Consider the following 12,275-nt stretch of genomic DNA (forward strand, 5'->3'; position numbering starts at 1 on the left):
CCATGCAGCGCTGCTGAATTCTATCCTTGCGGGCTGCTGGAGCGCTCTGCATCAAAACAGCGAGCGTAGTCTCTGGACCTGTTGCCAGATTTTGGCTGCAACTCAGCACAGCAGACAGTGGGGCCCGCGGAGGCAGTGAGAGCAATCGCGGTGATGCCGACCGGCCTGCCTGATGAGGACGCAGAACACAATGCGCTGTTAAAAAAAGAAGCAGCATGCAAAATTGCACTAAAAAAAATCCGCGAAACTGCGAGGCTGCGAAAGGTGAACCACGCTATAGCGAGGGACCACTGTATATTTCTCATTGTTACATGGGAAACAAGGTACCAGTAGATTCTCACAAATCCAACAAGACCAAGCATTCATGATATGCACACTCTTAAGGCTATGAAATTGGGCTATTAGTAAAAAAACTGTAGAAAATGGGGTGTTCACAATAATAGTAGTGTGGCATTCAGTCAGTGAGTGAGTTCGTCAATTTTGTGGAACAAACAGGTGTGAATCAGGTGTCCCCTATTTAAGGATGAAGCCAGCACCTGTAGAAATGCTTTTCTCTTTGAAGGCCTGAGGAAAATGGGACGTTCAAGACACTGTTAAGAAGAACAGCGTAGTCTGATTAAAAAGTTGATTGGAGAGGGGAAAACTTAAACTCAGGGGCAAAAAATTATAGGCTGTTCATCTAGAATGATCTCCAATGCTTTAAAATGGACAAAAAAAACCAGAGACGCGTGGAAGAAAACGGAAAACAACCATCAAAATGGATAGAAGAATAACCAGAATGGCAAAGGCTCACCCACTGATCAGCTCCAGGATGATCAAAGACAGTCTGGAGTTACCTGTAAGTGCTGTGACAGTTAGAAGACGCCTGTGTGAAGCTAATTTATTTGCAAGAATCCCCCGCAAAGTCCCTCTGTTAAATAAAAGACGTGCAGAAGAGGTTACAATTTGCCAAAGAACACATCAACTGGCCTAAAGAGAAATGGAGGAATATTTTGTGGACTGATGAGAGTAAAACTGTTCTTTTTGGGTCCAAGGGCCGCAGACAGTTTGTGAGATGATCTCCAAACTCTGAATTCAAGCCACAGTTCACAGTGAAGACAGTGAAGCATGGTGGTGCAAGCATCATGATATGGGCATGTTTCTCCTACTATGGTGTTGGGCCTATATATCGCATACCAGGTATCATGGATCAGTTTGGATATGTCAAAATACTTGAAGAGGTCATGTTGCCTTATGCTGAAGAGGACATGCCCTTGAAATGGGTGTTTCAACAAGACAATGACCCCAAGCACACTAGTAAACGAGCAAAATCTTAGTTCCAAACCAACAAAATTAATGCCTCGCAGATGTGAAGAAATCATGAAAAACTGTGGTTATACAACTAAATACTAGTTTAGTGATTCACAGGATTGCTAAAAAAGCAGTTTGAACATAATAGTTTTGAGTTTGTAGCGTCAACAGCAGATGCTACTATTATTGTGAACACCCCCTTTTCTACCTTAATTTTTTTTTTTTTTACTAATAGCCCAATTTCATAGCCTTAAGAGTGTGCATATCATGAATGCTTGGTCTTGTTGGATTTGTGAGAATCTACTGAATCTACTGGTACCTTGTTTCCCATGTAACAATAAGAAATGTACTCAAAACCTGGATTAATCTTTTTAGTCACATAGCACTACTGTTATTCTGAACACTACTGTAAGTGAATGCTGAATGTGGAATTGACCAATCAAGTTTCAGAAATGTGTTGGCAAGTATGAAAGCCTGTTTGTGATGTCATAAGGTGAAAATACTGTAGATTATTATTCACTGTTTGTTTTTTAAGGGAGGAGATTTGGATTAGCGCTGAAATTTACTCCACTCAAAAGTTTAATCATAAACCATGAAAAGGGGGACAGGTGTGATCACGTGACCTACCAGTCACCAAATTCTGTGTATTTGCAGATGTGACAGTTTCCATGATTCATGTTTTCAACAGTGTTTTACTGTGACTAATAATACTAAATATTAGATCACAAGTCGCTACCGGGTCTTGGCTGCGCTGCAGGCCGTCCTGCCACACTTCAGGAAGTGCCGCCTCCATCATCTGCAGCGCCGCCTCGTAGGTCAGCTGCAGCCTCTCGGCCTGTCCGTCAAACTGAAACAGCACCAGAGCCTTCAGCAGGCTGTGCACTTCCTCTGTGGGCGGGACAACGGCGCACAATTAATAATACACACATCAGTATTTCAAAGAGAGACAAATTCAGGTCTGTTACATGATGACTGCATGTGGCTTCTCCAAAATAACACTTTCTAACACCGGACCCCTGGATCTGCTTTATTCTTTGTGTTCTTTTTTTTAACCATTGTCTGCAAATGACAATTTATTATCTAAACTTTCCACAAACTATTCTCAGGGAACATTGCCATAAAAGCTAAAAAAGTCTCCCACCACTGATAGCGATTGTGCCTGAACAGCAGCATGGGCTATTTTCTTTTTTTTTTTTTTTTTTTTTTTTTAATAAGATCAACTTTATTTATCCCAAAGGAAATTATTTTGCCAGAGTACCGAAACAGTGGCAGTAAACAATTTCTTAAACACATCTGCACAAGATTTTCCGCAATATTGCATATAGCGAAAACTCATCCTGCAGAAGGGGGAGGAATTATACAGTCTGACTGCAGGCAGAAAAGACCTCCTGTGCTGTTCGGTGATGCACCTCGGTGGTCTCAGTCTATGACTGAAGGTGCTCTGACAGGACATCAGTGTGGCATGCAGGGGGTGGGAGGTGTTGTCCCGGATGGTGAGCAGTTTCCTCAACATCCTCCTCTCTGACACCTCCACCAGACTCTAGCTCAACCCCCAGGGCAAAGCCAGTTCTCCTGATGAGCTGTTTGTGTCAGCTAATGCTAACACTGTACCTCGCATCTTGTCCACTGTGGTGATGATGTCACTCATCGCATACATCAGTGCTCTGTCTTCCATGGGGCTGCCCTCCTTCAGGCTGAGCTTCTTACGCTCAGCCTTCCTCCGGTTCTTTGATGACCTCCTGCAATAATAAAGAGAAATAAACCTTTTAGAATAAAAATGTACAGGAAAAAATTTGTTTACTTGTTTGATATAACAGAGTATTTCTGCATTAAAATAGTTTATCTCAAGGTTTCTGACATTTCCCACCGTTAAAGGGGAAACAACATCCTGTTTGTCTATCAGGAAAAACATCACAGTGTGAGACTGCTGCTCTCACAGCCACAGATGGCACAATTTTCCTTTGTCCCAGACTCATCAAGTGTCACATTTTCTATCTGTCATACTGAAATACACTTGCTATTATGTCAATAATTCCCCAAAAATGTCAGAGGAGAGTTTCCAGCACCTTGTTCCATCCATCCCAAGGAAGAATAACGGTGGTTCCGAACCCTTCAAAACGAGGCTCAACTCATTACTCTAATCCAGATGCACCTAATGAAGTGGCTGCTGAGCGCAGACTAGGACAAGTGTGTGTGTCTTACGAGGAGATTCTGGAGTTGCTCTGAGAGTATTTGGTGCCGGATATCAAGCTGCTGGCTTCAGAATAAAGTTCAGCATCGGGACAGTCTGGACCATCATCACCTGCAGAGAGGACACAGAAAGTTACCAGAAACTGAAGAGTACTGTGTTTTCCAGAGAATAAGTCCCGGTTATCAGTCTTTCACATGGATCAAATCACAAACAAAACTCAATTCCAATAATAAAAGAATAAAGTGCAAGGATATGAGCAGAGCACCACGCAGCGGCACGAGGCTTGCTCTATGGTGGACAAAGGCACAAACCAGAGATGGCACAAAAAAATCTCCGCAGTGGGGAAAAAGCCACAAACTGAAGGTAGACAAACAGACATTATAAAGAAGAGTAGGCACCGCACTGGTTGCTGTGCCGCAAGAAATGCGGCCGCCATCTTGGATCGGTCATTGTAGTGATTCTTTCACAAGGCACAGTTGTTCATGTGGCTGCTCCCGGTTTCGTTCGGGGTCGCCACAGTGGATACAAACAGATCCGTATTGGTAATTGACAGAAGTTTTGCGCCGGATGCCCTCCCTGACGCAACTCCAGTTTTGCCTGGAGAAACACACACAGCCGCTGGTGTTCCAAAGAGGTCTCCCATCCAAGTACTAACCAGACCCTGCTCTGCTTAAGCTTCTGAGATCTGACGGGATCAGGCTGACACAGAGCAGAGTGGCTGCTCACAAGGCACAGTGAAGGTTTGATTTTATAATCTTATTTTCTTTTTTAATCTTTCTAACATATGTGTGAAATACCATGGGTTCCAATACTTTTGGAGGGCACTGTATCCTAAGCTTATGATGAGTGCAAAATGAGTGTAGTATTATTACTGTTTTGTTTAAGAATGTGTAAATGTCACTGTTGCTGCACTTTGTGTGAAACTATAGTCATATTGTATATCATATTGATATGACAATATTGAGATAATTTGGCCATATTGTAGGCAAAAAAGAAAAATGCTTAAAAAGGTGGGGGAGAGGAGCTCCCCCCCAAGAAGCTGTAAGGCAAAAAAATTTATTATATATATATATATATATATATATATATATATATATATAAAGGCGGGGGATCTGGGGGAGCTCCCCCAGAAGCTGAAAGGTTTTAGCCAAGCTCATGCCCCACCAAAGCATTTACTAAAAAAAAAAGTCTGAAGGACTTAAATGACATGGTGAGATGCCGAAGAGCTTCGCTCGTCATGTCCACAACATATACATAGTACAAAATAACATCTGATATGTTGTCCATCTTGCTTAATTTTATAATTTATCAGTACTTATGATAAGTAACAGCACAGTCTGCGGTGTGCACATGTGCTACAAGATTTCTGTCCATTGTTAAACTCACCCCCAGGGAAACTATTTTAAAAAGTGATTTCTAAGTATATATTTAAAAAAAAAGACTATGGGTTTTCTTCATCTGCAAGAGGCATTTTTTTGGACAGGTGTGACTTTTAATCTGGAAAATATGGTAAACTTTAATTTGAGGACATAAACACAGATCTCTCTAATGAATAATACCATGTTTATCAATTCCTTCACCTGTTTAACTTTTAGACAATATAAGGTTTAAAATATGCCACTATTAAATAATAATATATTATTATTATATTATAATATAATATATATTATATTATATATATATATATTATTATTAATATATATATTCAGTGATTTGAGATGAAAGGTGGATTACAGATAGAAGCAGCATATTGACGTATATTTTAAAGAAAATATGATACACTAACAACGTCATGATGGTGAAATGCTTCAAGGTGTTTCAGCAAACATTTAAATATTTCCCACAGTGAACAAGTCAAAAAGTAGAACTGCAACAACAGCGGCTGAATAAGATCAAATTCTGAGTGAAATATCACTATGATGTAAAATCTGTTGGATGGTAACGTGTGTGTGTGTGTGTGTGTGTGTGTGTGTGTGTGTGTGTGTGTGTACAGTGGTTCTTAATCTGACCCAGCACGTCCAGTCTAGCCTTCTCTTTCTGCTCTCGGACCACAGCCAGCCGGATCCGGTGCCGCGTGAATGCTGCCATCTGAGACTCCAGGAAGCACGACTGAGTGTTGACGGCTGAAACAAGACACAGAGTTAACATAGTCAGACAAAAGGTTCTTTGTTAGCCGCCTTTTGGAAAAATCTTCTTTAAGATAATCTGTGTAGGATTTAGAGCAGCCATTCTCAAACAGTCTGCAGACCACTGATGGTCCATGACCATCCCCTAGTGGTCCATGAGTATATGGGTAAAACATCACATTGTAAAATGATGTCACATTCTAACTTCAAAGAGTTTCTCAAACTAAAAAAAAAAAAAAAAAAAAAAAAAAACTTACAAGTCTCGCTCTCTCTCTGACTTGACTTCATGGACAAAGATTTAGGAAGGACACACACGACGACTACAAGCGAGAGGCAGGTTCTGCAACAGTAGCAGCAGTCAAAGGTCTGGATGGTATTTAGGTTAGAAGGGGCCGTAGCAGCCTGAGTTTCTCTCCTCTGGCGTTTTTCTTACAGGGCATCCCTCCTCCTACGGTAGAATTGAATTACAGCCTCATGGATTACGTGGCGTCAGCTTTCATGCCAGACTCAAAAGTCTAACAAATAGTAAAACACTGTTGTAATATACTTTTGGAATGGTAAGTAGAACTATTGTTTTTGGATATTTGGGGAGTTAAGTGGTCCGCAAGATTAAAAAAAAATCTATTTTCTTGTTTTTGCTGGTTACAAACTGCATTATACCATCCCTGGTTATGAGTTTGTTTCTTTTTAAATTTAGATCTCCATTGAAAAAATAGAAAAAGGAGATTCAATTGCAACATGAATGTTGGTATTTCAGCTGTTATTGCATGAATTAACTTTTTTTTAAAGCATTAGAAAGCTTTTCTTTTGCAGAGCTAAACATTTGCAGGCTGCAAAAACAAATCACGTATTCTTAATTTGGAAAAGCTGCAGATCACCAAACACGTGCACGTGGTGGATCCTCACCTTCCAACAGAGCAGGCTTCAGGTTCGTTTCAGTGATGTCGTGTCTGCTGTGCACGTAAATCTGAAGCATATAAAAAAGCAGAATAAACAGTCACATAAAGAACATGCAGAGTTATTCGCTGAGCTTTATTTCATTTTCACAATATTCAAATTTATTTATTTTTATGTTTCCCAAACAACGAGAATTAAAGGCGTTAATGTTGCTTACCAATCGGAGTGCTTCTTCCCAGAGCGCACCTGTGATCAGAGCCAAGATGGCTTCCTCACAGTCCTGTCAAAACCAAACACAAACAGAGCTTCAATCTCAACTTGAAGTTTAGGTTTTTTGTGTGTGTGTGTGTGTAAACGGCTGATAACAGATCCAGAAAACTGGTTTGGATTCACCAACGCTCCAGTTTAATAAAGACAAAAGATGAATCACAGAGATCACAAACAAGAGAGAGAAAATATGTGAAATAATTTTCTTTCCTGTGTCTAATTTCCTTCCCCTTGTGAAATTTGTAATTTTACTTTCTCAGGTCTCTTACAACAAGAAACAACCTGGACTGAGCGTCAAATATGAAATTCAAAAACAATGCATTTACATTCACTTACTTGTGTTTAAACATGTTTCAATGGAACGTTTGGTAACATTTGTTTTGTGTAGTGCAACTCCAGAACAATGATCGAAACACGGGGTGCCCCAAAAATGCTTTGAAGCGGCATTTTTAGCTAGCCATCACTAAGTTGCAGTACTGATGAAAGGTTTTTTTTGTGCTTTTCCTACCCAAACATCCCATCTACTTTTGCTATTCCTGTTGCAATTTCCCAATTTCGCCCTGTATTTTCTGCACATAGTGCACATGGTTCAGGCTGGCTGCTATCTTATTAGCTGGGCGGAGTGCAACAACTAGCACATGACATGTTCCGACAAACTGCACGTGAGTTTATACATAGGTATTCGGAATTTTCTATAATTTATCTAGAATCCACTAACCATCCAGCAGAGGGCAGTCAAGTCAATGGAATATTACATAGGCAAAACAAAGCTGCTCCTTCCCTTGATGTGGTGGATCAAAGTTCACACGATAAAACAGTTCTTTTAACTTGGTGAGTTAATAGATGATTGCATCTACTGTTTTTGAGTTATTGTCGGCACAAGCTAGCTCACTCATTCACTCACTCATCTGCATTTTTTGCAGTCCAGGTCCTGCACTGTAACCAGTGAAAGGGGCTTCATAGCAAGTGATGTAAAAAGAGAGTCATGCCTGACGTTTAATGGCCATCAAGGATAAACCTTTGGCAGTCTTGTGCCAAAGTCGTCAGCATGATGCTAATCACCAGACAAATTTACACAGCGTAGCTGCAAAATTAAACATCACCTTATGGGTGAATATGGGGTCAGATTCAACCAGGTCTGAAGTGCAGCTGCGGTTCGAACCTCAAGGTTACATCAGTACTTTAAGACCATGTCTGGACATCCTTCTTAGAGATACTGTATGTTCGCTAGCTCGGTCGCAAACCTGACAATCAGTTAACATTTAGTTGATGGGAATGTCTGGTTTCATGCTTTTCATTTTTTTTTTTTTTGTTCTTTTGTCAAAGCGTTAATATCTTACTTTGGCATACTGGTCCAACAGCAGAGCAGCTTCTGAATACCGTCGCTGCTCATTCAGCTTCTCTATGATGGAACAAAATTTTAGAATTTCAACAAATAGCTCTTTAAAAATGTTCAAGCATAAAACATGTGACACTGTAGTGATGGCTAAACAAGGCCTCATTTTGTGCAATTCTGAGCCCACAAGATGGCAGCATCTATTCAAAAATGAGTTACAAGGAACCAAAATTGCAGTATACTTTGAAATCTTTTTTATAGACACTGCCATCTAGTGGGTTCAGAACAAACAACAAATGCTTCATGAAGCATCACATGACCATCGCTATGACACAGCAGTTTTTTTTTTGTTGTTTTTTTTTTTAAATGGTGAACATTACAAATGAACAAACAAACAGAAAAGTAAGCGGGGCTTATTAACACTACCAACTTGCCAAAACCCACACCTGAAAACCTCCGTTCATAGGTCACAATTCAAGAGAACCATAATTGGACTAAATAAGCACAGATATTGTTCTAATTAAAACTTACAGTTTAAAACTTACACTACAAAACCTACCCATAAGTCAACTGACCGCCTGTCTGACTACCTGTTGTCATGGTTACCTGCCAGGTCTCTGGCTAGCAGTGCCAGCTGGTCAGGAGGTAGCGGGATTTGCTGCCCCACACAGATGGCATTTCTCCAACTGGAGCTGCTGGTGAACGCTTGCAGAGCGCTAGCCAGTTCTCCGCATCGCCATAGCAACAGGCCAGCCTGCTCCACCTGTTGCTGCTCCACCAGATGCTCAGCATAGGCACAGCTCAGAGCCTAGAGGTCAAAGGGTAAATGCAAACCTCCAGTGTGTGAAATAAAGACGGATTGTGCATTATTTTAAGAGAAAATCAGAACATCACAGGACTGTGGTATCGAAAGCAGAGATGCAACAATTAATGAATTATTAATTGACTACAATATTAACAGACAACTATTTTGATCATTGATTAATCATTTTGAGTCTTTGACTTCAGCTTCTTAACTGAATATTTTCTGGAGTACTTTACAAGCTGCTTTACTCCTCACATGCAGTAAACCGAACATTTCTGGGCTCTGACTAATGCTGACCATCATTTTTTTAACCTTTTTTTGACATTTTATGGACCTAACAACTATTAAATGTATTGATAGTAATTAAGTCCCTTCGGCTGCTCTCTTGTTTTGTACTCGGGGTCGCCACAGCTAATCCATGGTGGATCTGCATGTTAAATTGGCACAAGTTTTATGCCGGATGCCCTTCCTGACGCAACTCCACATTACATGGAGAAATGTGGTAGGGGTGGGATTCGAACCGGGAACCTTCCGCACTGAAACCAAGTGCATTAACCACATGGCCACCACCCCTATTCAATGTATTGTTTCGTTATGAAAATAATAGAGCCGGCCGACATATCAGTTGGCCGATAATATTGGCCAATATGAAAATTTTATAAACACGTTGGTATCTGCATTAATTCTGTCGATATGCAAACAAAAGTTTGGAGAATAAACGATGCAGAAAAATACTTTGGCTGTTGGAAATGATGTATTTACGTGGTTTCTCCAGAGGGTATTTTGATGGCATTTATAATGCTGTCAATCATGGCTGGGAAGCCATCTCCCCTTGGTCAAATTAGCTGCAAGAAATCAGCTACAAGAAACAACTGGTCGCTATGCCACAAGCTAGGTATGGTCCACAATAAATGAGAAGTCTATTTTATGCAAATGCTGAGTGATATGACATTGCGACTGCCAAACCAAGTGAAGGTAGCGTGACGGCAGGATGATGTAACGATGTCTGTTATGAGGTTTAACTGCATGATTCGTGTTTGTCGTGTTTTTGTACAAAAGTACATGTTATACATCTTATTGATTTGTTATCAGGAGATATAATTTAGCTTAAATGTTTACTGTCCGGACTAATGTTTACTGTCCAGACTAACTGTGAAAACTGAATTCATGTTCTTTTCATTTCTAAGAGATGTTCAAATGAAGCAAAATTTTCATTTGCCATTATTCATCACAGCATCATTTTCTTTAAGACTAATTAACAAATAACGTGCAATAGAATAACAGGGAAAAAAGCTGACAGTGACTCATGTAGGAGATAGAAAAGCAGTTTATGTTTGTGATGCTGTAGCCTGCAAATGTTTGCTGTTTTTATTAGCTTCCTAACAACTATATTCATTAAAATTAGAGCACTGTGCTCAAAGAACGCAAACCTCCGCCAACACTAGTTTTCAATTCCACAAATTTTTACCGTGGAAAAAATTTTCAAAGTAAAAGTCCTGTTAGAAGTATCTTTTCATAAGCTAAAATATAATACAAAATATAGATCAAAAGGGCTATTCAATGTTAAAATCAAATATCTGTTAAATACACAATCCGGATCAGAAGCAGATCAAACTATTCATTGAACGTGACAGTTTGCACCTCAATGTCACAAATGACAGTGATTGAGATATAATGACAAATGTACATCAAATGGGCTTTTCAATATTAAATTTAAATGGCCACAAAATCCACAATCCGGATCAGATCTTGTTCAAACTTTGTCAGGTGATAGTGAGTGTCAGTCTGCATCTCACTTTCAAATATGAGAGTGAAGAGTGATTGGGACACATTTGATTGAGATATAATGTAAAATCTACATTAAATGGAGTTTTCAATGTTAAATTTAAATGGCCACAAAATCTGTAATCTGGATCAGATCCGGATCAAACTTTGTCAGTTGATAAAGGATACCATCCTACATAATGCTAACAAATATGAAAGAAAATTGCTCTTTTTTGACAGTTGTGAATTTCTGAAAATTCATTCAATGTTAAATGATAGGGATTTTTCCAAATATCCAAGATTTTTCCTGACTTTGCCCTTTGATCTTGAAAAATTGAATCAGTTTTTGCCTATCAGGATATGAATCTTAAGTAAAAATGTCATAATGATGTATGAAAATGCTTCTCGATCGATTTACTGGAAAAATTTGGACACAGATAAATGTGATCTTTGAACTATAAATCTTTGGAATAGCTATTATAATCTGTTCAATCGTGGAACCATATTTCACTGTCAGTAATACATTTGTATTATTAAGAACACTAATTTCAATGAGTCCAAAAGGTCCAAAGCATCTCCTGATATGTTTACAATAACTACCCAGGTGGGCGTTCACATCTGGCGCGTACCTTGTACTGAGCGCTGTTTGCTGCATAGAGTCGGAGAGCTTCACTGTAAAGTCTCTGCTCTTTGACCAGCTGCAGGGCTTCAGGAAAATGTTCTTCTCCTGAACACAAAACAAAGGGCAGACAAACTGTACTTCCGAAATCATTAAAATCATTAGCTGTAGTTTGTGTTGTTACTGTAATGGACGGTGTGTCCATCTTTGATGTCCATATCAACTCTGCCAAACCACTTTTCATTGGTTTCTTTGGTGTTATATTTTAAAATCTGGTCTTTTTGATGACTAAAGATTTTTTTTAAAAATCCAAGTTAATTTAGACAGTTGTAGAGATGAAAAGGCCTCAGTAATGTTTTGGACTAACCGCACTTGTTGATGTGAGTCAGGGCTTTTCTGTAGCGTTTCAGGTGTTTGTCGATGGTGTAACGTTGGTAGTTCGGCTCCAGGTTCTTCAGCATGTTTAAGAAAGGAAGGTACTCTTTAGGGTCCTGAAAGGAAAACAAAACAGATGTTTATTTCATCCACCAACCACAGCTCAGTTAAACAAAATTGGTGCACCACTATGGAAAATAAAAATCTACTTCAAGACAAAGATAAAACGATATCAGAACAACTACAGTAATCTGCCACCAACAAAAATTTTGTAACTTTGGTTGATGTCATTAATGTCATAATTCTGGTTCATGTCATAGCACGTGGAGAGCACGAAGCCCTATTTCATCATCTCATATAGCTCCTGCAATATAGTCAATGTATTGAGACAATGCCCTGATTTGACCATTTGGCCTTAGACCTATGACCTGAAGCAACCTGTGCTACGGAGATAACATTCCACTGGCCTTAACCACAAAGTGTGGCTGAAATCGTCCTTTGCATCACCACAGCTAGCAGACAATGCTGTCTGTGACCTTACTCTTTGACCTTGATATGAAGTGTGTCCCGAGATAATACATTGACTTTATGGATGAATGAATGGA

General features: G+C 39.6%; 1 protein-coding gene across 1 annotated transcript in view; it reads right to left on the reverse strand.

Moving 5' to 3' along the window:
* elp1 (elongator complex protein 1) overlaps nucleotides 1-12,275 on the reverse strand; it is a 42,698-nt gene that overhangs the window by 1,190 nt on the left and 29,233 nt on the right. The window contains exons 24-33 of the mRNA XM_034182211.1: nucleotides 11,663-11,786; nucleotides 11,306-11,403; nucleotides 8,714-8,915; nucleotides 8,112-8,173; nucleotides 6,722-6,784; nucleotides 6,514-6,574; nucleotides 5,491-5,604; nucleotides 3,493-3,592; nucleotides 2,902-3,029; nucleotides 2,027-2,178 (exon numbers count right to left, since the gene is read on the reverse strand). Of these exons, the coding sequence (XP_034038102.1) occupies nucleotides 2,027-2,178; nucleotides 2,902-3,029; nucleotides 3,493-3,592; nucleotides 5,491-5,604; nucleotides 6,514-6,574; nucleotides 6,722-6,784; nucleotides 8,112-8,173; nucleotides 8,714-8,915; nucleotides 11,306-11,403; nucleotides 11,663-11,786 (1,104 nt within the window). The remainder of the gene's footprint in view (nucleotides 1-2,026; nucleotides 2,179-2,901; nucleotides 3,030-3,492; nucleotides 3,593-5,490; nucleotides 5,605-6,513; nucleotides 6,575-6,721; nucleotides 6,785-8,111; nucleotides 8,174-8,713; nucleotides 8,916-11,305; nucleotides 11,404-11,662; nucleotides 11,787-12,275) is intronic.

This window comes from Thalassophryne amazonica, chromosome 11 (assembly GCF_902500255.1).
Source record: "Thalassophryne amazonica chromosome 11, fThaAma1.1, whole genome shotgun sequence".
NCBI lineage: Eukaryota > Metazoa > Chordata > Actinopteri > Batrachoidiformes > Batrachoididae > Thalassophryne > Thalassophryne amazonica.